Genomic DNA, 27,512 nt, shown 5'->3' on the forward strand with positions numbered 1-27,512 from the left:
TGACTATCCATGGAGGGGTTCCTGCTCGTTTGGCATAAGGAGCTTTGTAGAGTCAAGGGAATCCTCCTCCCCCACCCACCACCCCCCATAAAAATAAATGCCACAAACGGCTTTTCCGTTGGGTTTTTGAGAGAACCCCACTAGAAGAATTTATCCCATACATTTACTGCGATGTCTGTTCTTACGCAAGCAAATGTGGCCACAGTTCTGCCCCAGTATCTCCAATGTTAGTTACACGAAGGACCACTGGATGTTAGTTAAGTGTCTGCTGTCAGAATTGTAACATTGGAACACAGGAACATAGGGCATAGGAGCAGGAGTAGGCCATTCAGCCCTTCGAGCCTGCTCTGCCATTCAGTAAGATAATGGCTCACCTGGTTGTGGTCTGAACTCCACTTTGCCGTCTAAGCCCCCTAACCCTTGGCTACGTTGTCCAATAAAAATCTATCGAAGTCTGGCTTGAATGGAATCAATAACTGAGCCTCCACTGCTTTCTTGAGAAGAGAATTCCACATATTAACGGCATTTAAGAGAAAAATATCTCCTCATCTCCGTCTTAACTGGTAGATCTCTTCTTCTTAAACCATATACCCTGGTTGCAGTCTCACCCACAAATCGAAACATCCTCCTAATATCTACCATATCAAATCCTTTCAGGATCCTATAGATTTCAATAAGATCACCTCTCGTTCTTCTAAACTCCAATGGGTATAGGCCCAACTGTTCAACCTTTGATAAAATGTTTAGCACCCTGCTCACAGCAACGAGATGAATTCTTACCCTTTGATCGTCCATATTGAACCTAGGTTGGATCTGGAATTATTTTTTGCTGCTGTTGTTTTGAAGCAAATATTTTGACAAATTGTTGTGCATCGCACCCAGTATCACTTAAGTTAGTTAATGTACTGATTTATTTTCTAATAACTGCAAAATCTGCTCCACCGATTCCTGAATTTCCCTTCTCTGATCACTGCCAGATTTTTATCCGGAGTATCTGAGTGTTTTCAACATACAAATTTAGGTATGAATAATTTTCACTTATTAACTCTTGTTTTGTCCGATTAGATTGCGGGTTAAAATCATTGAATGTTGTTGTATTTAACAGGATTCAATGCTTCCCGTACCCAGGAGAGCTCATCTAAAAATTTATATACTCAGTTTTATTTTTTCCTTTACAATGAGCGTAATTAAAGCATTGAGCCGGTGTCAGCAACAGACAGATTGAAGGATATTTTGATTTCCTCAGGCATAATGGAAAATCATGTGTTGACGCATTATTCTCGGGAGAGATTTGTTGACACATATCCTTTGCATTTCTTTCGCCTGATCCAAGGCGTTATTACTCAGCAACCTCGCGGGTAAACCAAGATGCGTATAAATGTGCACATACATTCCCAAGTAAAAGAACGCTTCCATGTCGAGGCGAATTGAATAAGTTACCCGTTAAAAAGCATCATGATGCATCCCTTCCTGCTCTGGCGCATATTCACGGCTTCTGTAACAGCGACTAACCAAACAACCTGCCAACTACAAGGAAACTTTAACTTGCCAGGTATCAGTAAAGCCGGGGATATCATCCTTGGCGGAATGTTTAACGTTCATTTACACAGATTTGAAAGTAGTCGTCACTTTGAACAAGCTCCAGAGCAAACAAGATGCAAAGGGTTAGTTCAACTTCTCTTGCATGTGCCTGTGTCTGCCGACATATATTTAAATCGGTATTGTTGCTAATGTTGCTACTCAAAAGCATTTAAATTGATTTTGAACGTTGAGCGCACCATTTGCTTTATTTGATTGTAATGCCGATCTGATGTATTTACTTGCCTGTATTGATAGATTATCTACCTACCTACCGACGGACCGACCGAGAATAGGTTCGCATCTATGTATGTAGAAGAAAAACAGGTTTATGTTGATAGAGAAAAAAAAACTTTGTTCAGAACTGGGAAAAGAATTGAGAGTTAACACACATAATAGCAGAGTCGATAACAGAAGAGAGCCTAAAAACAGGTGCACCATGTATGAGGATTTGAACCTACTTAAATTAAATCAGGAGTAAGAATGAATGGAGTAAGATATGCTTCGAAGAGAGAATAAAAGAAATCAGATCAATGATGAAAAAACTAAATTAAAAACGCAATAGAAATCAGTCGTTTTAAATCAGAATTTTATTGAAATAACAGGAACTATAATAGATGATGAAACTGAAGGAATGAGGAATCCTACGTTACAGCACATGCGATATTTTGCTGCTCTTGTGTCTCTGGGTGCTTCGAAGTTGTTTTTTTTTACACACTTCTATCAGAATGCAATAAACAAATATAGGCGGTCTATTTGGCGATACAGTGTTAATATATACGATAAACCGCACCTTACCATGGCCGATATAATTGCTTAACGTCGTTATTATATAACCTAATAAACCGGATTTTTGTGGACTACTTCAAATAACCTCATAGCTAGTGAGGTTGTGGCGTAAATTGCAACCAATAGTTAGGCAAATGTTAGGATTATGCGAAATAGTATAATGAAAGAAAGCGTGTGTACATGCGTATCAACTAATACTTTGCACTCTATAGTTTTAATTTCAGATCCTTTCGCCATGTGCAGACTATGATTTTTGCCATAGAGGAAATAAATAGGAGCCGTACTCTACTTTCGAATATTACAATTGGCTACAAAATTCTCGATGACTGTTCTTCACCTACAATCGCTACCAAGGCAGCCCTGACTCTTGCGAATGGAATGGAAGAAATGATTTCTGCCAGTGATTGTAAAGGTCTTCCCAATGTCTTGGCGATAGTTGGGGGCAGTGAATCCTCCCAATCCATCGCAATAGCAAGGACTATTGGTCCATTTAGAATGCCATTGGTAAGCGCGAAGTTTAATGGGGGCATTCCGCGCCAAACATATATCGTACAGCAATAGCCGATTGAATTATATTTAGCGTTATGCTATTACAGGGAAACAACAGGGCAAGTGTTTCATTAATGCATGCGTTGAATGTCTTAAATATTACAAACGTTTACATTTTATTTTAAATAAATACATGTTGGTTTCATGAACTAATGGGATTAGGATTTCAACGCAATTATTTTCAACCTTGTACCGTCGGTTTAGGTAGTATTGCATTCAGTAATCTGTATCTACCTTGATTTCTATTGTGTATGACCTATTGGCATTTTGTTATACAACAGATTAGTTACTTTTCCACGTGTGCGTGTCTCAGTAATAGACAGGAATACCCGGCCTTTTATAGAACAATACCAAGTGATTACTATCAGTCCAAACTTTTGGCTCAGCTTGTTAAAACTTTTGGATGGACATGGATCGGAGCCGTTAGGAGCAACAATGACTACGGTAATTTTGGAATGGAAGCTTTTATGGAAGACATTGAAAAATTGGGAATTTGCGTGGCTTTCTCAGTATCGTTTTCGAGAACCGACCCGCAGGAGAAAGTAACAGAGATTGTTCAGGTTATCAAAAAGTCAACAACAAAGGTAATAGTCGCATTTTCAGCCACAGGAGAAATGCGGATTTTGCTGAGAGAAATCGTACGTCAAAACGTGACGGGTATACAGTGGATAGGAAGTGAGGCTTGGGTTACAGCGGAACTACTGACTCCAGGGGAAAGTACCAAATTCCTTACTGGGACAATAGGGCCTGCCGTCCATGTGGCAGAAGTGTTGGGATTGCGAGACTTTCTTCTTCAGGTTCACCCATCTACCTACCCAGGCAATAGTTTGATGGCAGAATTTTGGGAAACAACATTCAAGTGCACGCTCCTGTCAGGAAACAAAGTTAAATCAGATGTTGTTCCTGAAAATCCTCAATGTACGGGCCATGAATCTTTACACGGAGTAAACAATGCTTATTCTGATATAACCATGGATGGGAGTTCCTCTAACGTATATAAAGCAGTCTACGTCTTCGCCCATGCAGTGCATGAAATGCTTGCCTGTGAAGATGGAAAAGGGCCGTTTACAAATGGCACGTGTGCGCACATTTCTACTTATGAACCGTGGCAGGTAAGAAGATGACAAATGTAAAATGCCCTGTAATATTTTTGCTCACATTTCTAGTTGTGAAATGATACAGAAGAGAAGTAGACCGTTTGGCCATTTTTCCTGTGACATCTCCTTGAAAGAGCTTTCTTATAATCACGCTGCTTTGCCATTTTGCATTTTGCCTCCCACGCCCCCCCCCCCCCCGCCCTTTCAAGTCCTTATGGATTCCTTTATAAAAATTGCCTTTGACTTTGCTTCTGCCACATTTTCAGACAATACATTCCTGATCATAACGAATTGCCACTTATCTTTTCCTATAATGTCGCTTCTGATCGCTTTGTCAATCACCTTCCAACTGTTGTTTGGTTGCAGGCAATTCTGCCATTGGAGAAAAATGATCTTCATTAATCTATCAAAACATGTCAATGTGAGAGAAACTTTAAGCAGACAGAGGGAGGTATTAGTGGATGGTGGTATGCTCCCAGCTGATGTTAATATTGAGCAAGTCCGATCCCAGAGTGAAACCTGGCTTGAATGGTCCTAACTTTTATTTAGAAACCATTGAGGAAATTTATTGAACAAATTCACAGGAGTCCACTGATGAACTTTTAACACAAGTAATGAAATATTTATGAAACAAGGAAATTGAACTATATTACGCCAGATGGAAAGGTTGTAAAATCTCAATACAAATACAAAAAGATGATTCAAATATTACTTATTCCTTCACCCCAACAATATCTTTACTGACACATACAAATTCGGAATGATAAAACAATTTACAATATCTAACATATACTCTAATGTTCAGGGTAAGTATGAGGTACATGTGAATTAACAGGTGAACTTTGATTAGGCACAGGACGCTCCAAAGTAAATGACAGATGTGGCCAAAGCTCAACAAACCACCACCCCCCCTCCCCCCGCCCTCCACCCCAAAAAAAATGTTTGTCACATTGTGATCCAACCAGTCTCAATGAAACTTTGTCTTTCTCACAAGGGTGTCCAATCTCCACATTGGAGGAACTTGCCTTGGAATTCTCTCCAAACATCACTCCCACTCAGACAGCTGCAACAGTGGCCCACCACGCAGTTTCAATCCCGCCTTCTGAGATTCCTTTCCCCTGGATCTCTGAGCGCACTCAAACTTCACCTTCCAAGCACAATTTCAGACCATCAGGTATACCAAGCAGAACACCTGCTGCTCTAAAAAGCCCACAGTACGGAGTCGCCAACCTTCAGTTGCCCCCTCAGATCTCCAGGGCTTCTCTCAAGCCTGTTCCTCGCAGCTCTCTCTTTAGCTCGGAGTCTATTGCTCTGCTATTTTCTTTCAACTTGCCTTCTGGGACCTCTTTCTGATCCCTGTCTTTATCCCTGCCTGACACTTTCTTCTGAGTCCTCTCCCTGTTCCCCTTCCGTGTCCTTCTCCCTGGGACACATTTAACACAATGGCGCTCCGTTATCAGGTCTCCAGACCTGTTTTTCCGCATTGTTTTTTTTCCTCTGCGTAGGCGTGAAGGGCTGGTTCCCAGCCCAAAGAACGTAATAGACAGGAGCTGCACATGCGCGGCAATTTCCCGGCTGGCGAATGCGCGGAAGGCCTGAGGCTCGCCGGGAACTGGATTTCCTGACCTCCTACTTCAGGTTAAGGTAAGTATTTGAGTATCAACCCAGTGGAGACTAGTTGGGCCTCCGTTCAAGAAATGTAGATAGCCTCCCCTCATCTTCCAGGCAAAGTTAATCTCCTCACACTTCTCAGAGCTAAATTTCCTATTTTGGAGATTGAATCCAAGGAAAAGCAATGCCGCAAACCAACAGGTGAAATGACAGCGGGAGTCAGAGAACAGGAGAGGGAGGTAAATAGTGTTGGGAACCAAAATGCGAAGAGCATGTACCTAAAGGAGTTTGGGGCTTGCAAAAGGGGATTGGATAAGCACGTGAAGAGAAAGATAAACTGCAGGGCTATGGGGAGATGGCAGAAAAGTGGGACTAGTTGAGCTGCTCTTGCGGAGGACCCGCACGAACACAATGTGGCGAATGGTCTCCTTCCGTGCTGCAATCACTCTGTGATTCGCCAGCCTATGTTCTCCTGAAGGTTGATAATAGCATCATCCCCTTTTACAGCATTTCCGAATTTGGTGCCATTTGCCACCTTGGAAATCGGAATGGAAAGTTATGCTGCTAAGGGTAGATAAAGCGAAGTGGAATGATGCTCACATGAAGCATAAATACCGGCAGGATCAGTTGGAACTAATTTCATGTTTCTGTGCTATAATTTCTATGTAATTCTAGAGAGTGTCCTGAAAGAGATGATAGTGATATTTATAGAGAAACATAACATTTAGAAGAGAAATGTTTTCAGAAGTTATTTCTACTTGCCAAATCTACTAGAGCCCATTGAGTTTAGAACAGAGTTACCTGTCGATGGCAACTCAGTATTTTTAATGTACATTGATTTTATCTTGAATATTGATGGCTCTGATGGGCTTTCTCATTTCCCTTTACTTTATGTTAGTACAATGACATCACCGACCTTATTATATTTTATCTGGATATAGTGCTCAAGTTTGGCATTTTTATCTTGCAATACAAAAATGTAAATGTGTGCCTCATTCTCAATCAAGTAATACATGTTCTACTGAATCACAGAATCACACAGCGCAGAAGAAGCCCTTCGGCCCATCGAGTCTGCACGGACATTTGAGAAACACCTGACCTACCTACCTAATCCCATTTACCAGCACTTGGCCCATAGCCTTGAATGTTATGACGTGCCAAGTTCTCATCCAGGTACTTTTTAAAGGATGGGCGACAACCCACCTCCACCACCCTTCCAGGCAGCGCATTCCAGACCGTCACCATCCTCTGGGTAAAAAGTTTTTCTTCGCATCCCCCCTGAACCTCACCTTGAACTTGTGTCCCCATTGTGACTGACCCTTCAACGAAGGGGAACAGCTGCTCCCTATCAACCCTGTCCATGCCCCTCATAATCTTGTACACCTTGAACAGGTCGCCTCTCAGTCTTCTCTGCTCCAACAAAAACAACCCAAGTCTATCCAACCTCTCTTCATAACTTAAATGTTTCATCCCAGGCAACATTCTGGTGAATCTCCTCTGCACCCCCTCCAGTGCAATCACATCCTTCCTATAATGTGGCGACCAGAATGCACACAGTACTCCAGCTGTGGCCTCACCAAGGTTCCATAAAACCCCAACATGACCTCCCTACTTTTGTAATCTATGCCTCGACTGTTAAAGGCAAGTGCAACATATGCCTTTTTCACCACCCCACTAACATGCCCCTCCGCCTTCTGTTTTGCAGCTCCTTCATTATATGCAGTCAGTTAATTTCACAACTAGTTCTGGCGATAAAATCTACTTTGATTCTAATGGAGATCCAGTTGCTATGTATGACTTGATAAACTGGCAAGTCAATAACCATGGTTACCCAGTTGTGGTAACTGTTGGCTATTACGATGCTTCTGTAACTTCCGGCCAGTCAATCGCCCTAAATAAAGAAGCTATTGTGTGGAATGACGGAAATAACAAGGTACGTTTATCAACATCATAACTACATTCCTCACAATGGTAACTGTCTGCTTATTCAAGTCTAGTTTGCTACAAACAACCGTAAAAATGTAAGTTACAGTTGATTTTGTTAACATGCAGCATATAGTTGAATGTTATGGTATTTGGCACAATATCCTGCTAATATTCTGCCTTCTATCTGGCGACTTGGATCTAAATTGCACCAGTACAATTAAACTCTTACTTCCGTGCTAATGGCCCTAACCCGAATATATCTGCATACTTTCCAGGAGGATAATAGTAGACAAAAAAAATTCTTCCTTCGTTTACTATAATTGCAGTTTAACTTGGTATTCAATATTTGCAAAACGGCCCAACTAAATTAAACAATGCTGAACCTCCCAGACCCTTGACTGCCACCTAGAAGGACAAGAGCGGCAGGCCCATGTGAAAAAAAATCACTTGCAAGTTGCTCTCTAAGTCAGACACCAGCCTAACTTTAGTATATATCGTTATTTCATCACCGTCAGTGAGTCAAAGATCTGGAACGTCCCACTATCATCCCCGAGCGAGCACCATCACCAGGTAGACTGCAATCCCACAAGAAATTGGCTTGCTATCACCTTCTCAAGAGTAACATGTCCTATGCAATAGATGCTGGTCTTTCAAGTAAGCCTATTATCAGAAGAAGGAGTAACTTGTAATTTAAAAAAATACCATCACAGTCGGAACCGATGTGCCCAGGTGGAGATTAAAAAGTGGAAAATACACAGCAGGCCAATCAGAATCTGTAAAAGAAAAAGAGAAATAGAAAATTCGTCATGATCTCTCGACATGTCATTTTTTCTGCAGACTTGTGTTTGCTCTTTACAGAAATTTACTGTCCTATTGCGTATTACTTGAATTTACAATTTCTATTTCAGATATCCAGCATTTGGATTATGTCCTTTTATTTTGTTGAAACTAAGGCTCTTCTTAACGAAGGAAAGCAGCTCATTACACTGTAGTGATCTCACGCGTTTATATTTCACTGCTAAGGCATATGATGAAGTTACAATAAATTCATTCGAGAAATACATGTTATCATACTACACAGGCGAATTTGAATATAAAAACTAACTTCGTTGATTTCGATTGGTTAGAAGCTTCAGGATTGCTATTATGATCAGATAGAACAAAGAAAAATAGAAACTAGGAGCAGGAGTAGGCCATTCGGCCCTTCGACCTGCTCCGTCATTCTTTATGATCATTGCCGATCATCCACTCAATACCCTGCTCCCGCTTTCTCCCCATATCCTTTGATCCCTTTCGCCCCAAGAGCTATATCTAACTCCCTCTTGAAAGCATACAATGTTTTGGTCTCAACTACTTTCTGTAGTAACGAATTCCACGGGCTCCCCACTCTCTGGGTGAAGAAACTTCTCCTCATCTCAGTCCTGAATGGTCTACCCCCTATCCTCAGACTGTGAACCCTGGTTCTGGACTCCCCCACCATCGGGAACATCCTTCCTACATCTCCCCTGTCTAGTCCTGTTAGAATTTTATAGGTTTCTACGAGATCTCCCCTCATTCTCCTGAACTCCAGCGAATATAATCCTAATCGACTCAATCTCTCCTCATATGTCAGTCCCGCCATCCCAGGAATCAGTTTGGTAAACCTTCGCTGCACTCCCTCTATAGCAAGTACATCCTTCCTCAGATAAGGAGACCAAAACTGCACACAATATTCCAGGTGTGGTCTCACCAAGGCCCTGTACAATTGCAGCAAGACATCCCTGTTCCTGTACTCGAATCCTCTGGCTATGAAGGCCACTTTTTTGCTTTCTTTACCGCCTGCTGCACCTGCATACTTACCTTCAGCCACTGGTGTACAAGGACACCCAGGTCTTGTTGCACATTCCCCTTTCTCAATTTACAGCCTTTCAGATAATAATCTGCCTTCGTGTTTTTGCTACCAAAATGGATAACCTCACATTTATCCACATTACACTGTATCTGCCATGCATTTTCCCACTCACTCAGCTTGTCCAACTCACACTGAAGCATCTCTGCATCCTCCTCACAGCTCACCCTCCCATCCAGCTTTGTGTCATCTGCAAATTTGAAGATAGTTCAGCAAGTGAGATGAAATGAATGAAAGCATTGCATATATCTCCTTCAAACGGTTAATCTATGGTGAACATTTTAATCAGAAAGCAATACAGCCGTGAAGAACGAAAGAAGTAGGGTATGGATTTAAGTAAAAAAGGAGGAATATGTCATTTTATAGTTACTGGCAAGGCATCGTGATGTCCTCAGGCTCTCAGGCTCAGTAGAGTACTTTGAACTTGAGTCACAGGCGTTCTGTTGGCAAACGCTGCATTCCATTTGCACATAAGACTCTGCACCACCGCTTCAGATCATACAGGATGCATTATGTTCAAATCAATTTATATTCAATAATTTTTCGAATAATTGTATCATTCAGAGCTACAAAGCTGAGACATATATGATTCAATTGTCATAGTCGTCCTAGTCATATTCTATTATTGTTGAAGCTGCAACTGTAGAAATGCATTAGGGTCTACTAAATTAAAATAACCCTCAACATTTATTTCATTTAAACTAGCTAATGCTGTACTTACAAAATAATTTTAAAAACGTTTTGCATTCGCTTCCGAACATTCTGAGATGTTCACAGATGTGAAAGACGCTATGTTATTTCAAATTGTTACTTTGGTTTACATATGACTGCGCACCTAAAATATTTCTTGGGTAGACAGTAACATGAGTAGGTCATGCAGTCACCCAAGGCTTTTCTACAATTCAATTATATCATGGCTGATAAACCTGCCTTCGCTCCCTAAATCATATTACTCTGTCATGGAAACAACCTATTAATCTCAGTGTTAAAAATTTAAATTGACCTAGCCTCAAAATTTATTTGGGAGGGAGTTAAAGATTTTCACTACCTTCTGTATGAAGAAGTTCTTTCTGACATCAACCCTGAACGGCATTGCTCCAAATATATGGTTTTTCTAGACTTCCAAACCAGAAGAAATAGTCCCACAGTATACATCTTATCAAATCGTTTAACCACCGTATACGGTCCTATTGGATAGCCCTGAATCTTCTATATTCAAGTGATGACAAGCAACCTGTCCTCAAATTGTAATCCTTTTCGACCTGCTATAGTTCTGGCGAGTCTACATTGCACTTCCCCAAACACCATAAGAGAACCTTCCTTTTATGTAATGCCCAGAACTGAATGCATTGATCCTAATGGGGTTAAGCAGAGATCTGTACAGCTGTAACAGAGCTTCTAACCCAATGTATTCCATGCCTCTTGAGATAAAGGCCAATCATTCATTAGCATTTTAATTACTTTTGTACCTATCCACGAACTCTTGGACACTTTTGTACCTGGGCCTTTAAAACTCTTTGCCGATTTACAGTTCCTGGTGCCTTGCCCTTTAGAACATACTCTGATCTATTTTTCTTAGATCAAAAATGGACGAACTCGCACTTTCCCACATTGAAATTCAACTGCCACATTTTTGCCATCTCAGTTAACCTGTTAATGTTCCTTAACAACTTTGCTCGTGTCCGCACGATTTACTGCGTTACCTAACTAAGTGTCATCGACAAAATTAGATCTGCAGCCGTTTATTCCTTCATTCAAGTCATTTACAGGTATCCTGGAAGGCTATGGCCCAACTACAGATCACTGGGTGACATTACTTATCACATCCTGCCAATGTGAACACATGAACATAAGATATAGGAGCAGGAGATGACCATCTGGCCCGTCGAGGCTGCTCCGTCATTCATTGCGATCATGGCTGATTTTGGGCTTCAACTCCATTTTCCCACCCGCTCCCCATATCCTTTAATTGCCTGCGAGACCAAGCATCTCTCTATCCCATCTTCAAATACATTCAACAATGGAACATCCAGAACCCTCTGGGGTAGAGAATTCCAAAGGTTCACAATCCTTCGAGTGGAGTAAGTCCTAAATGATCCGCCTCTTATCCTGAGACTGTACCCCCATGTTTTAGATCCCCCAAATAGCGGAAACAATCTTTCAGTGTCTACCCTATCACGTCCCCTCAGAATTGTATAGGTTTGAAATGTGAGTACATAATTATTATATCTACTCCCTATCCCTTCTACGTCTTAATCAATTCCCAGTCTAAACGAGTAGGATGTCCTCCAATCTCTCGTTTATGTTAACATTTAATAGCATTTTCAATATTTGTTCAGTGTTATTCGGAAAATTAGAATGAATGGTATTTAATTTATTGCGCAGAAATATTCCAAAACAATTATAATGAGCAGAAAACCGTTTGTTCAATTTGTTGCCGATGTGAACATAGATATAGCATATTTACCATTATGACCTGGGTGCATTTAATGCTATTTTCAAACGTACCGTTTATCGCAATGCATACTTCAGATTTACTTGCAAAGGCTTTTATTTCGCTGTATTTTTTTATTTTCTTTCATTGTAAATCCTTAATTGAACGATATTTCCCGTGATAACCTTTCTAAAAGGTGGATGCTGTTGCGTGCAACACTACTTTCTAATCCATATTTGGAATTAAAACATGTTAATTGTATTTGACTTAATATGTAATAGTACATTTGACACTTGCTGCCAAATTTTCTTCAGGTTCCACGTGCAGTTTGCTCCGACAGCTGTCCCCCAGGGACACGGAAAGTCTCCAGAAAGGGGCAACCGATCTGTTGTTTTGATTGTGCTCAGTGCGCTGACGGCGAGTTCAGTAACACCACAGGTACGCTAAATCGTGAGTTTCATGTTTGTCTTTCCAGTCATTCATTCTCTCAAAGGGAGAGACTAACGTTTACCACATACTATTTATCCTAGATGCTTTAGACTGCATTAAGTGTCCGCTGGAATACTGGCCCAATCCGAACAAAGACAAATGTGTCGCAAAAGAAATTGAGTTTCTCGATTTTGGGGAGATCTTGGGAATCGTATTAGTGACACTCGCGTTGGTCGGAATCTGTGGAACTATAGCAATAGCTGGCGTTTTCCTTCAGCATAAGGATACTCCCATTGTGAAGGCCAACAATTCCGAACTGAGCTTCCTTCTTCTCTTCGCATTAACTCTTTGCTTCCTGTGCTCTCTTACTTTTATTGGCGAACCTTCATTTTGGTCCTGTATATTACGGCGTGTAATATTTAGCATTACTTTTGTCTTATGCATTTCTTGTATTTTGGCAAAGACTATTCTTGTACTGATGGCCTTTCAAGCAACACTTCCTAACAACAACCTGATGAGATGGTTTGGACCTACACAGCAACGTTTTGGCGTATTTGGCCTCACATTTATTCAAGGCTTTATATGCACTGTATGGCTAAGTATTGCGGCACCATTTCCAATGAAAAACACAAGCTATTACAAGGAAATCATTATTTTAGAATGCCGTGTGGGGTCTATAACAGCCTTTTATTGTGTGTCGGGTTATATTGCATTCTTGTCCTGTGTTTGCTTTGTTCTTGCATTTTTAGCCCGGAAACTGCCCGATAATTTCAATGAAGCCCAATGTATAACCTTTAGCATGCTTATCTTCTGTGCTGTTTGGATAACATTCATTCCAGCCTATGTAAGCTCTCCTGGAAAATATACTGTCGCTACTGAAGTGTTTGCTATTTTGGCATCCAGCTTCGCTTTGCTTCTCTGTATTTTCGTTCCTAAATGCACAATTATATTGTTTAAACCAGAAAACAATACGAGAAAGCATGTAATGTCCAAAATGCCTTCAAAAAACCTTTAACAGTTTGAATATGCGTAATTTAATAAACATTTCAGTATCATGAAGAACGTCATTTTTTCCTGTAAAAAACCACACGAATGCAACAGTATCAATCTCATCAAATCTCTATAATTGTATGAGAAGTGCATTTATTTATGGATTTAAGCACGATCGGTAATATGGAATGTTAATTTTCTGAAACATCAATGATTATTGCTCAGTTCTAAATAAATTTATGAGCTTAAGTGAAATTACCCCTTGTGCAATATCCTCAATCCAGTACAAAGTAGAGCAGCAAAGAGCTGTCTATAAATGATGTTATATGTATCAGTGAGAGTTATTTGTTCTAACTATTATCGTAAATGATACATTCTGAGGCTCACACCGCATAGAACGAAACAATTCAGTCCACGAGTCTGGGAAGCGTGTCCAGCAGTCAGCATCGGGGTGAAGCAGTCTGGGATGTGTCCTGCAGTCAGTCCTTGTTGAAAATAACAAGAGTGACATCACAAGACAGCGCGAGAGAGCGGCGGAGAATTCAGAACCAGCGCGAGTGCGGGGAAGCTTCAAAAAGTGACGTCAGCACAAAGGAGAGAGCTGATTGGTGAGTAGCGGGTCAGGATTTTTCTCCAGTTTTTCTATAGTTTAAAATAGATTAAGCTAAGGAAAGGTAAGGGTTCTAGTTTTTTTTTAAAGTACATGAATAATTTAACTTTTTTTTTACTGTATTTAACTTAAAGAAAAGGTTTTTTTTCAACTAGAGGCATGGCAGGGCAGCTCAGTCCTATGTTATGTACTGCCTGCAACATGTGGGAAGCCCTAGATTCTCCTTGCACTCTCACCGACCACGTGTGCAGGCAGTGCCACCAGCTGCAGCTACTTGAGCTCCGGGTTTCAGAGCTTGAGCGGCAGCTGGAAGCACTGAGGTGCAACCGCGAGGCTGAGAATTTCATGGATAGTGCATTTTTAGACGTGGTCACCCCACAGCTTATGGAAGTGCAGGCAGAGAGAGAATGAATGACCATCAGTCAGAAGAAAGATGTCAGCCAGGTAGTCAGGAAACCCCCAGGGTGCATCTCACTCGAGAACCGCTTTTCTGTGTTGGAAAGCGGTGAGACTGACGGCGTCTCTGGGGAGTGCAGCCACGTTCATGGTACTGTGAGTGGCTCAGCTGCACTGGGGGGAGGAAAAAGAGGGGAAGAGCAATAGTGGTAGAAAACTCGATAGTAAGGGGAACAGACAGGCGTTTCTGCAGCCATAGACGTGACTCCAGGATAGTAAGTTGCCAACCTGGCGCCAGGGTCAAGGATGGCACTGAACAGCTGCGGGGCATTCTAAAGGGAAAGGGCAAACAGACAGAGATTACGGAACATATTGGTACCAACGACATATGTAGAAAGAGGGATGAGGTCCTGCAAGCAGAATTTAGGGAGCTAGGAAACAGATTAAAAAACAGAACCCCAAAGGTAGTAATCTCTGGATTACTTCCAGAGCCATGTGCTAGTGAGTATAGAAATAGGAGGCTAGTCCAGATGAATGTGTGGCTGGAGAGCTGGTGGAGGAGGGAGGGCTTTAGATCTCTGGGACATCAGGACCGTTTCTGGGGGCGGTGGGGCCTGTACAAGGTGGATGGTGGAATGGGACCAACATCCTTGTGGGGAGGTTTGCTAGTGCTGTTGGGGAGGGTTTAAACTAACTTGGCAGTGGGATGGGATCCTGAGAGGAGGTTCAGCAGGCGGAGATGCACAACCAAAATTAGAAGAGAGTGAAAGTGAGCCTGGGAGGCATAGAAATTATAGGCCAGTTAAGGCACCTGGGAGTTTGGGAAGTTTGGATGGTATTTATTTTAATGCAACGAGTCTGACACATAAGGCAGATAAGTTGAGGGCACAGATTAACACATGGAAGTATGATGTCATTGCTGTCACAGAGACATGGTTGAGAGAGGGGCAGGATTGGCAGCTCAATATTCCAGGATTTGGATCTTCAGGTGAGGCTGAGAAGGAGGTAAAATAAGAGAGGGTATCGCAATATTGATCAAGGAATCAATTAGAGCAGTAAGGAGGGATGGCATCTTAGACATCTCCTCAAATGAAGCCATATGGGTAGAACTGAAAAACAAAAAAGGAGCAATCACATTTCTAGGAGTGTGCTATAGGCCCCCAAACAGTCAGAGAGAAATAGAAGAGCAGATATGTCGGCAAATTTCAAAGAAGTGTAAAAATAATAGGGTAGTAATAGTGGGGGATTTCAACTTCCCCAACATTAACTGGGTTAGTTATATTGTGATAGGTTTAGAGGGAGCAGAATTCTTAAAATGCATCCAGGGGAGCTTTTTAAGCCAATATGTAGAAGGTCAATCAAGAGAGGGGGCGGTCCTGGACTTAATTTTAGGGGATGAAGCCGGGCAAGTGTTAGAGGTATCAGTGGGGGAGCATTTTGCAGATAGTGGTCATAACTCCATTAGATTCACGGTTGTTTTGGAAAAGGACAAGGATGGGCCAGAAATCAGTGTTCTAAATTGGGGGAAGGCCGATTTTAATAAGACCAGATATGATTTGGCCAGGGTGGACTAGGAGCAGCTATTTTTAAGTAAACCTGCATCAGAGCAGTGGGACTCATTCAAGAAGGACATAGGGAGAGTACCAGGGCCAACATATTCCAGTAAAGACAAAGGCTGGGACCAACAAATCCAGGGAACCCTGAATGTCGAGAGATGTACAGGATTGGATAAGGAAAAAAGGGGAGGCTTATGGCCTAACAGCAGAACCCCTAGAGGAGTATAGAATGTGTAGGGGGGAACTTAAAAAGGAAATTAGGAGAGCAAAAAGGGGCATGGAAAAACTTTGGCAGGTAAAATAAACGAAAATCCAAAGTTACTTTACAAGTACATTAAGAGTAAGAGGATAACTAGGGAAAGAGAAGGGCCATTAAGGACCACAGTGGTAATTTGTGTGTGCAGCCAGAAGACGTAGGGTTCTAAATGAATACTTTGTGTCAGTGTTCACAAGTGAGAGGGAGGACTTGGGTATGGAAATCAGGCAGAAGGGTTGTGATATAATTAAATAAATTAGCATAGAAAGGGAGCAGGTTCTGGGTGGTCTGACAGGCTTAAAAGTAGATAAATCTCCAGGCCCAGATGAAATGTATCCCAGGCAGTTGAGTGAGACAAGGGAGGAGAGAGCAGGGGCGCTGGCAATAATTTTGAATGCCCCTCTGGCCACAGGAGAGGTGCCAGAGGACTGGAGGACAGCCAGTGTGGTACCGTTATTCAAGAAGGGTGGCAGGGATAAACCAGGGAACTATGGGCCAGTCAGTCTAACCTCAGTGGTGGGGAAACTACTCCAACCAATGCTGAGGGACAGAATTAATCTACACTTGAAGAGGCAGGGATAAATCAAGGACAGTCAGCATGGTTTTATTAAGGGGAGGTCATGTCTGACTAATTTGTTTAAATTTTTTGAAGGAGTGATCAGGTGTGTAGATGAGGGCAATGCATTTGGCATAGTCTACTTGGACTTCAGCAAGGCTTTTGATAAGGTCCCGCATGGGAGACAGATAACGAAGGTAAGAGCCCATGGGATCCAAGGCAATTTGGCAAATTGGATCCAGAATTGGCTGAGTGCCAGGAAGCAGAGGGTGATGGTCGAGGGGTGTTTTTGTGACTGGATGCCTTTGTCCAGTGGGGTTCCACAGGGATCGGTGTTGGGTCCCCTGCTGTTTGTGATATATGTAAATGATTTAGACTTGGATGTAGGAAGGTTGATCAGTAAGTATGCGGGTGACACGAAAATTGGTGGGGTGATAAATAGTGAGGAAGATAGCCTTAGATTACAGGAGGATATAGAAAGGCTGGTCAGGTGGGCTGATCAGTGGCAAATCGAATTTAATCCAGATAAGTGTGAGGTGATGCACTTGGGCAGGACAAACAAGACACAGGAATACACGATGAATGGTAGGACCCTGGGAAGTACCAAGGATCAGTGGAACCTTGGTGTACATGTCCACCAGTCCCTTAAGGTAGCGGGACAGATAGATAAGGTGGTCATGAAGGCATATGGGATACTTGCCTTTATTAGCCGAGGCATAGAATATAAGAGCAGGGAGGTTATGCTGGAACTGTATAAAACACTGGTTTGGCCACAGCTAGAGTATTGCGTGCAGTTCTGGAACCTGAATTATAGGAAGAATGTGATTGCACTAGAGAGAGTGCAGAGGAGATTTACCAGGGTGTTACCTGGGCTGGAGAGTTTTAGTTATGAGGAGAGATTGGACAGACTGGGGTTATTTTCCCTGGAGCAGACGAGATTGAGGGGGCATGATTGAGGTGTATAAAATTATGAGGGGCATATAAAATGTAGACAGAAAAGAACATTTCCCCTTGATGGAGGGACCAAGAACCAAGGGGCATAGATTTAAGGTAAGGAGCAGGAGGTCTAGAGGGAACGTGAGGAAGGATTTTTTTCACCCAGAGGGTGGTGGGAATCTGTTACTCACTGCCTGAAAGGGTGGTGGAGGTAGAAACCCCCAAAACATTTTAGAAGTATTTGGATGTGCACTTGCGAAGCCATGGCATACAAGGCTATGGGCCTAGTGCTGGAAAATGGGATTGTAATAGTTAGGTACTTGTTTGACCGGTGCAGACTCGATGGGCTGAAGGGACTGTTTCTGTGATGTAGACCTGTATGGCTCTATGCCCGTGCCAGTTCTTTGAAAAGGCCACCAAGTTATCACATTTTACCGTTCTTTCCCAATGAACCTGCATTTTCCCATTTTAAGTATAAGTGATACTCCCTATTTCTGTGCTATAATTTCTATAATAACTCCTATAATTCTATAGTAAAGCCATTTCCCAGTAGAAATCATCGTACCTGCTTCCACCACCCTTTAAGGAATGCATCCCAGATGTTAACAACACGCAGCTGAAAAAAAAAACTCCCTATATCCCCACTGTTTCTTTTGTTAATTACCTGAAATCTGAATCCTTTGGTTTCCATTTCACTTGCATTTCCCCTAACTTAGTCTACTGCATTCGTTGCTCCCAATGCGGTCTCCTCTACATTGGAGAGACCAAACGCAAACTGGGCGACCGCTTTGCAGAACACCTGCGGTCTGTCCGCAAGAAAGACCCAAACCTCCCTGTCGCTTGCCATTTTAACACTCCACCTTGCTCTCTTGCCCACATGTCTGTCCTTGGCTTGCTGCATTGTTCCAGTGAAGCCCAACGCAAACTGGAGGAACAGCACCTCATCTTCCGACTGGGCACTTTACAGCCTTCCGGACTGAATATTGAATTCAACAACTTTAGATCTTAAACTCCCCCTCCCCCCATCCCCACCCTGTTTCTTCCCCCTCCCCTTTTTTTTTCAATAATTTATATAGATTCTTCTTTTCCCACCTATTTCCATTATTTTTAAATCTACAACTAATACTTTGTTAGTCTTTCCACCCACCCCCCACTAGAGCTGTACCTTGAGTATCCTGCCATCCATTCTTAATTAGCACTTTTCTTAGATAATATTACCACCTTCAACACCTTTTTGATCCTTTTGTCTGTGACATCTTTTGATTATCTGCTCCTATCACTGCTTGCTTATCCCTACAACCACCCCACCCTCAACTTCTCTCTCCCCCCGCCCCCCCACCTTAGAGCAGCTTATATTTCATCTCTCTCCTAACTATACTTCAGTTCTGCCAAAGGGTCATGAGGACACGAAACGTCAACTGTTTTCTTCTCCACCGATGCTGCCAGACCTGCTGAGTTTTTCCAGGTAATTCTGTTTTTGTTTTGGATTTCCAGCATCCGCAGTAACTTTTAGCTTTTTGTTTTTATGCCTGTGCGAACAATTTGTTTTGCTATTTCATATAACAAAAGCCTTCATAACTTTGAACACCTCTGTTAATTATTCATTTTACCTTCTGTGTGATAAGGAAACAATTCAAGCTTCTCTAGTGCCGCCACATAATTAATTCTTTTCCCAGGAAACCATTCCAGAAAATCTCCTCTTCCTCCTGCCTAAGGCCTTGAATTTTTTGCTAAAATGCATGGCCTAAAATTGGATACAACACTTCAGCTGAAGCCTGAAAAAATGATGTATAAACCTTTGGCATAATGTCATTGCTGTTGCACCCTATGCCTTTATTTATAAAGCCATGGGTTTACGCAGGTTTTTTAATAGCCTGATCTACTTGTCTTGTCAATTGTAGAGATTTTTGTATGCAATCTGCAGCCCTACTTGTGCATGAACACTCTATAAAATTGCATTACTTAGCCTGAGCTGCCTTTCATCATTTCCCTTTCAAAGGGCACAACTTCACACTCCTTTACATTAACTTTCATCTCCAAAGCCTCTGCCCATTTCAGCAGATCATCCATATCTTCCTGAAGTCTTCTACTCTTTTTCTCCTTGTTTATGACATACCCAAAATTTATTCATTTGTCAAATTTGAAATATTATGCCATGTATACCCAAGACCAGGCCATTAATATGACCATAGTTCAAAAATATTATTGGTCCAAAAACCGAGCCCTAACAAACATCACTCTATAATGCTCTTCAGTTTGAAACATAACGCCTTGCTATCAGTTCCATACCCAATTTCCTGTCCATGATGCAGCTGGTCCTTTAGTCAACTGGACTTAAATTTTACTAACGTGGTACACTATCAAACCCCTTTTCAAAGTCTATATTGTTATGACAGTTGGCAAAGGCTGTTATTTAAAATCCCAGAGGGAACATTTAAACAACTGTCATAACCTATATTTTCAATTGTTATGTTTTGAGTTGCAGCTCTAAATTCAGGAATAAGATGACCAGTTCTCGGGGAGTTTTTATATCAAACTATATGAGACATTTATTAATTTACAACAAGGTATTAAGCACATATACATGGCTACAGATTACTACTACCATAACTTTTTAACAGATTCCCAAATTAACTCCACTCAGGCAACAACAACCCATAGACTTTAAGCAGACAACAGACAAAGCATTTTCACCTTACAAATTCAAAATGAGGTTCCTTTCAATGTGGTTCCTTTGCAGACAGTTGTAGGCTTATAGCTGCTTTGATGTTACATGCCTCTGCTGTACATGCACAAAACAGTGTCCTGTTATACTCAGCACTTCTCTTTGAATGTAAATTTTCATTGTACCACCAGGCCCTTTGAACTCCACCTCTTTTAACAATCAACCCCTTTCATAGTACCATTTTTATTAGTAATATAAACATATTTCTTGGTGTCTCCTAGCTAGGTGCAAGATGGCACTTCCGCTCGAATGCTCTATTCAACAAAATGCAAATGTACCTCTGTTTACATCTCAAAACTACGATACATCAAAGCACCCAGGCTAGCTGGCTTTAATCCAATTAAAACACACACAGACACGCCCACAGACTAAATCTTTATTAAAAAGATAATTTCAAATAACATTGTATACATTAATAGCTTCATGACAATATATACAGTAGGAATCACACTAATGTCAACATCCCTTTCTGTTATCAAAAATTCATACAAGCTTGTCAAACATATTTTGCCTTTAATAAATATGAGCTGGTTTCGTTGTTACCTCGCCTTTTTCCAAGTGACAATTACATTTGTTGCAGATTATTATCTCTAATGCTTTCCTTAGCACCAAAGTTAGGATGACTGGTCTGTGGTTACTGAGTTTATTTCTCTCCCCATTTTTGAACAGGGGAGAAACATTTACAATTTTCCATATATTTCGTTCTGCACCCATAATTAAAGAGAACTGGCAGATTGTGGCCAGCACTTCGACTATCAACACTTTCTGCAGGAAAATAGTACCGGTAGTGGTGGGTGGTTTCCTTACTTTGAGGGCTACCAATTTTAAGAACCTCTAGTTTTAATCATATTGAACTTCACTACTACTTCATCCTTTAATGTGACATCGAAGGCATAGATTGGCTTGTTCGTCTAGGGGCATGATTCTTGGCTTGGGTCCTTGAGGTCCTGGATCCATACCCCAGTCAAGCCCCCGGTTTTGCTACGCAAACGAAGAGCTTATGAAATAACATATTAGCATGGACAGAGGAGTGGTTAGTTAACCTGAGGCAGGGATTAGGGATAAATGGACCTTCTTCAGGTTGGCAAGATGTGGTGATTGGAGTGCCACAGGGATTAGTGTTGGGGCCTCAACTATTTATAACTTATACCAATGACTTGGATGAAAAGACTGAATGTATGGTTGCTAAATTTGCCGATAACAAAAAGATAGATAGGAAAGTAAGTTGTGAAGAGGGCATAAAGAGTCTACAAATGGGCATAGATAGGTTGTGAGTGGGCAAAAATTTGGCAGATGGAGTAAAATGTGGGAAAATGTGAACTTGTCCATTTTGGCAGGAAGAATATAAAAGCAGCATGTTATTTAAATGGAGAGAGATTGCAGAACTCGGAGGTTCAGAGGGATCTGGGTGTCCTTGTACATGAATCAGGAAAAGTTAGTATGCAGGCACAGCAAGTGATTAGGAAGGTAAATGGAATGTTACCCTTTAATGCAAATGGAATGGAATATAAAAGCAGGGATGTTTCTACAGTTGCATAAGGCATTGGTGAGATCACATCTGGAGTACGCTGTCTTCTCATTTAAGAATGGTTGGATGGCTGGTTTGTGATGCAGAGTGAATCCAACAGTGCGGGTTCAATTCCCGTACTGGCTGAGGTCATCCTTTTCAACCTCACCCTTCACCTGAGTTGTGATAACCCTCAAGTTAAACCCACCACTAGTCATCTCTCTCTCCAATGAGAGTGTAGCCTATGGTCCTCTAGGACGACTATGACTTTCACTTTTAATTTAAGAAAGGATATGAATCATTAGAAGCAGCTCAGTGAAGGTCTACTCGGTTGATACCTGGGATGGCTTTGCTAGGGTGGTGTTATCTTATGAGGAAAGATTGGATAGGCTGGGCCTGTACCCATTGAAGCTTGGAAGATTGGAGGTGACCTTATTGAAACTTATATGATTCTGAGGGGACTTGGCAGGATGGATGCTGAAAGCACTTTTCCCTGTGTGGGTAAGAGTAGAAATAGGGGACACAAATCAAAAATAAGGGGTCTCGCGTTTTAAATGGAGAAGAGAAGAATGTTTTTTCTCTCAAAGGTTGTGAATCTTTGGAGCACTCTTCCCCAGAGAGTGGTGGAGGCAGGGTCAATTGATGTTTTTAAGGCAGAGGTAAATAGATTCTTGACTAATAAGGGCGTCAAAGTTTATCAGAGGTAGGCGGAATGTGGAGTTGAGGCCACAATCAGATCAGCCATGATCTTACTGAATGGCGGAGCAGGCTCGAGGGGCCGAATGGCCTACTCATGCTCCTAATTCAAATGTCCATATCATCTTTACTGTGAAGACAGATGCACGGTGCACATATGCTGCCACAGCAAAACCCTCTGCCTGCACAAGTGATCTCCCTGTCCACCCCTAATTAGTTCCATACTTTCCTTGCCTACCATTTTACTCGTCATATTCTTGCAGAAGATGTTATTCTTCTGTTTTATTCTAACCACTACTCTTTTCTCACATTCTCTCTTTGAGCTTAATTTAATTTCTCCCCAATACCCTTTGTGTTCGTTTGATTCATCACTGTATGTTCATTCTGATATTTATTGTAAGCTGCCTTTTTTAGTCTTCCTGTTATTTTAATGTCTATAGCTTTAACTAACTAGGGAGTTCTAGCTTTTTAAAAATTCTTTCATGGGAAGTAGACTCGCTGTCAAGGCCAGAAATTGTTGCCCATTCCTAATTCCCCTTGAGAGCAGTTAAGGGAGAACCATTTTGCTGTGTGGCTAGAGTCACATGTAACCCTGACAAGATAAGGATGTCAGATTAATGTCCTTGAAGGGCATTAATGAATCATAACCCTTTCTGCAATAGTCAATAATAAATTCATGGTCACCATCAATGAGACTCGCTTTCAATTACCGAATTATTAACCCATTGAATTTAAATTACACCAGCTGCCATTTGAATCCTTGTCCTTAGAGCATTAGCCTGGGCTTCTGGATAAGAAGTTCAGAGACATTACCTATACGTCACCGTCCCTGTTCTGTGGAATGCACCTGTCCATATCTGATCTATATCCTCTTTGAGGGTCTCTCTTTGTTCAGTTCATGTCAAATGATGATTCATCTCTATCTGGTCCAGATCTCTTTTCAATTAACTGAAATTAACCCCAGAGCACCTGAGAATCTTCATGTTTGGTTGTTCCTTTTCTCTTTCAGAGATATTCTAAACATAATGATATTTAGACTTGGTTGTTTCTATACATTCCTGGGCTACATCCCCCTTTCTACCCATGTAATCTTCAACTCATCAGTCTTTTCTGCTCTTGCCCACTGTAAACAGGACCTCTGCACTCGTTGACTTACATTGGCTCTCTGTTAAACAAGGCATTAATTTTAAAATAAACATACTTACTAAGAAATCCCCCCAGTGTCTTCGCTCCTCCCGACATTTGTAATCTTCTCTCGCCCTACAATCCTTTGAGATATCTGTGCTCCTCCAATTCCGGTCTTTTGATCATCCCCAAAGTTAACCACTTCACTATGTTTGGCCGTGCCTTCTCCTGCTAAGGCATTAAGATGTGGAATTCCCTCCCTTAATCTTCCCATCTCTCTACTAACTATTCCTTATTTTATGATGCTGATTGAAACCTACTTCTTGGACAAAGTTTTAGGTGATCTGCCCTAACATCTCCTTATGCGGCTTGATATCAAATTCTGTTGGGGAACACCTTCCTTGAAGCCCCTCGGACTGTGTCACTAGGTTAAACACGCTAAATAGGCTTAAGTTACTGTACTTGTTGATCACGTTTTCTGAACATTCTTCCAACTATTTGGTCTTGGTTGCAAATTCCATTCCTTGAACATCATTTTTATCCCAGGCAAATGTCAGAGGCTCCGTCATACCATTTGCAACATTGCTGTTGGGTTTGGCCCCGAGATGCGCTTCCGAGTACTTACCTGCTCCACTACTTATTTCCATCTGTGTAACGTCACCAACTCCGACCCTGTCATAGCTAAAAGCAAAATACTGTAGATGCTGGAAATCTGAAACAAAAACAAAAGTAGCTGGAAAAACTCAGCAGGTCTGGCAGCATCTGCGGAGAGGAACACAGTTAACGTTTGGAGTCCGAATGACTCTTCATCAGATCTAAAGAAACATAGAAATGTGGCGAAATATAAGCTGGTTGAGGAGGGTGGGACAAGTAGAGCTGGTTAGAGGACCAGTGATAGGTGGAGCCAAAGAAAAGATTGCCAAAGATGTCATAGACAAAAGGACAAAGGGGTGTTGATGGTGGTGATATTATCTAAGGAATGTACTAGTGGTGACATTAAGGGTAGAAAGCAAGGCAAACAAGTGGCAGATGGCCCTGGTGGGGGTGGGGGAAATGGATCGAAATAGGCTAAAAGGTGAAGATAAGATGATAGATCGAAATAAATTTAAAAATAGGTGGGAAAAGAGAAAATATATTTTAAAAATATAAATTATTGGAAAAAGGGGGATCAGAAAGGGGGTGGGGATGGAGGAGAGAGTTCATGATCTGAAGTTGTTGAACTCAATGTTAAGTCCGGAAGGGTGTAGAGTGCCTAGTCGGAAGATGAGGTGCTGTTCCTCTAGTTTGCGTTGAGCTTCACTGGAACATTGCAGCAGGCCAAGGACAGACATGTGGGCTTGAGAGCAGGGTGGTGTGTTGAAATGGCAAGTGACGGGGAGGTCTGGGCCATGCTTGTGGACAGACCGAAGGTGTTCCGCAAAGTGGTCACCCAGTCTGCGTTTGGTCTCTCCAATGTAGAAGAGACTGCATTGGGAGCAGTGAATGCAGTAGACTAAATTGAGGGAAGTGCAAGTGAAATGCTGCTTCACTTGAAATGAGTGTTTGGGCCCTTGGACGGTGAGGAGAGGGGAAGTAAAGGGGCAGGTGTAACACCTTCTGCGGTTGCATGGGAAGGTGCCATGGGAGGGGGTTGAGGTGTAGGGGGTGATGGAGGAGTGAACCAGGGTGTCCCAGAGGGAACGATCCTGCGGTATGCCGCCAGGTGGGGTGAAGGAAAGATGTGTTTGGTGTGGCATCATGCTGGAGTTGGCAGAAATGGTGGAGGATGTTCCTTTGAATGTGGAGGCTGGTGGGGTGACAAGTGAGGACAAGGGCGACCCTACCATGGTTCTGGGAGGGAGAGGTAGGAGTGAGGGCAGATGCGTGGGAGATGGGCCGGACACGGTTGAAGGCCCTGTCAACCACCGTATGTGGACAACCTCGGTTAAGGAAGAAGGAGGACATGTCAGAGGAACTGTTTTGGAAAGTGGCAACATCAGAACAGATGCAATGGAGGCGAAGGAACTGAGAGAATGGGATGGAGTCCTGACAGGAAGCGGGGTGTGAGGAGCTGTAATTGAGGTAGCTGTGGGAGTTGGTAGGCTTGTAATGAATATTGGTGGACAATCTATCACCGGAAATTGAGACAGAGAGGTCAAGGAATAGGAGGGAAGTATCAATGGTGGTCCATGTAAAAATGATGAAGGGGTGGAAATTGGAAGCAAAATTAATAAATTTTTCCAGGTCCAGATGACATCATGAAGCAGCACCAAAGTAATCATCGATGTACTGGAGAAAGAGTCGTGGGAGGGGGCCTGAGTGGGACTGGAACAAAGAATGTTCCACATACCCTATAAAGAGGTAGGCATAACTTGGGCCCATATGGGTACCCATAGCCACACCTTTTATTTGGAGGAAATGAGATGAGTTTAAGGAGAAATTGTTCAGTGTGAGAACAAGTTCAGCCAGACGGAGGAGAGTAGTGGTAGATGGGGATTGTTCATGCCTCTGTTCGAGGAAGAAGCGGAGAGCCCTCAGACCATCCTGGTGGGGGATGGAGGTGTAGAGGGATTGGACGTCCATGGTGAAGAGGAGGTGGTTGGGGCCAGGGAACTGGAAATTGTTGATCTGATGTAGGGTGTCAGAGGAATCGCTGATGTAGGTGGGAAGAGGCTGGACAAGGGGAGAGGGAATGGAGTCAAATAGCAAGAAATGAGTTCCATGGGGCAGGAACAGGCTGACATGATCGGTCTGCCGGGACAGCCCTGTTTGTGGATTTTGGGTAGGAGGTAGAAGCGGTCCATCTGAGGTTGGGAGACTATGATGTTGGAAGCTGTGGAGGGAAGATCTCCAGAGGAGATGAGGTCAGGGACAGTCCTGGAAACAATGGCTTGATGTTCAGTGGTGGGGGTCATGGTCCAGGGGGAAGTAGGAGGAAGTATCTACGAGTTGACGCTCAGCCTCTGCGAGGTAGAGGTCAGTACGCCAGACAACAACAGCACCACCCTTGTCAGCAGGTTTGATGACAAAGTCAGAGTTGGACCTGAAAGGACGGAGTGCTGCAAGTTCAGAAAGAGACAGGTTAGAGTGGGTGAGAGGCGCAGAGATATTGAGGCAACTGATGTCACGCTGGCAGTTCTCAATGAAATGACCAAGAGCAGGTAAGAATCCAAAGGGAGGGGTCCAGGTGAAGGGAGAATATTGGAGGCGGGTAAAAGGAACCATTGAATGGGGAGAGGACTCCTGTCCAAAGAAGTGAGTACGGAGACGAAAGCAGCGGAAGAAGAGTTCAGCATCGTGCCGAGCCCGAAATTCATTGAGGTGAGGACGTAAGGATATGAAATTGAGTCCTTTGCTGAGCACTGAACGTTCAGCATCAGAGAGGGGAAGGTCAGGGAGTATGGTGAATACACGGCCGGGGCTGGGATTGAAAGATGGGATGGGGTAATAGCTGATCTGCTGCAAAAGCCTCCATCCATGCCTTGTTACTTCTCGACTTGACTGTTCCAATGCTCTGCAGTATCCACTCCATCTTTCACTCTACATAAACATGTGGCCATTTAAAACTCTGGTGCCAGTATCAGATTGTGTCAAGTCTCGATCGTTTATCACATCTGCGGCTCGCCGCCTGACAACAGCTGAATTCGGGTGTCCCTCATCCTTGTTTTCAAATTCCTCCATGGCCGTGCCCCTCCCTTTCCCTGTAACTTCTTCCATTCCCACACGTCTTTGAGATCTCTGCCTTCCTCTAATTCTGTGCTCTAGCGCATCTCCAATGTGAATTGCTCCATCAATAATTTCCACAAGAATATATAATCGTTGTTGAGTGTTTCCATGTGGGTAGAACTGATCTAAAGTTCAAGACAGCGAACTGCCATC

General features: G+C 42.5%; 1 protein-coding gene across 1 annotated transcript; it reads left to right on the plus strand.

Annotated features, from left to right (window-relative positions):
- The first annotated feature begins 1,458 nt into the window (after positions 1-1,458).
- Positions 1,459-13,316, plus strand: LOC144694243 (extracellular calcium-sensing receptor-like). Its single transcript, XM_078564587.1, has 6 exons — positions 1,459-1,664; positions 2,580-2,871; positions 3,198-4,028; positions 7,330-7,557; positions 12,187-12,310; positions 12,403-13,316. Exons 1-6 carry the CDS (start codon positions 1,459-1,461, stop codon positions 13,314-13,316), a joined length of 2,595 nt encoding a protein of 864 aa, XP_078420713.1.
- The last annotated feature ends 14,196 nt before the right edge of the window (positions 13,317-27,512 follow it).

Source organism: Cetorhinus maximus, chromosome 19 (genome assembly GCF_964194155.1).
Source record: "Cetorhinus maximus chromosome 19, sCetMax3.hap1.1, whole genome shotgun sequence".
In the NCBI taxonomy this organism is placed as follows: Eukaryota; Metazoa; Chordata; class Chondrichthyes; order Lamniformes; family Cetorhinidae; genus Cetorhinus; species Cetorhinus maximus.

Bases quoted from the DNA above. Each gene is read 5' to 3' on its own strand.
- LOC144694243 (XM_078564587.1), top strand. From the start codon at position 1,459: ATGCATCCCTTCCTGCTCTGGCGCATATTCACGGCTTCTGTAACAGCG. The intron at 2,872-3,197 runs GTAAGCGCGAAG...GTTATACAACAG, and splicing joins GTCCATTTAGAATGCCATTG to ATTAGTTACTTTTCCACGTG. The intron at 4,029-7,329 runs GTAAGAAGATGA...TCTGTTTTGCAG, and splicing joins CTACTTATGAACCGTGGCAG to CTCCTTCATTATATGCAGTC.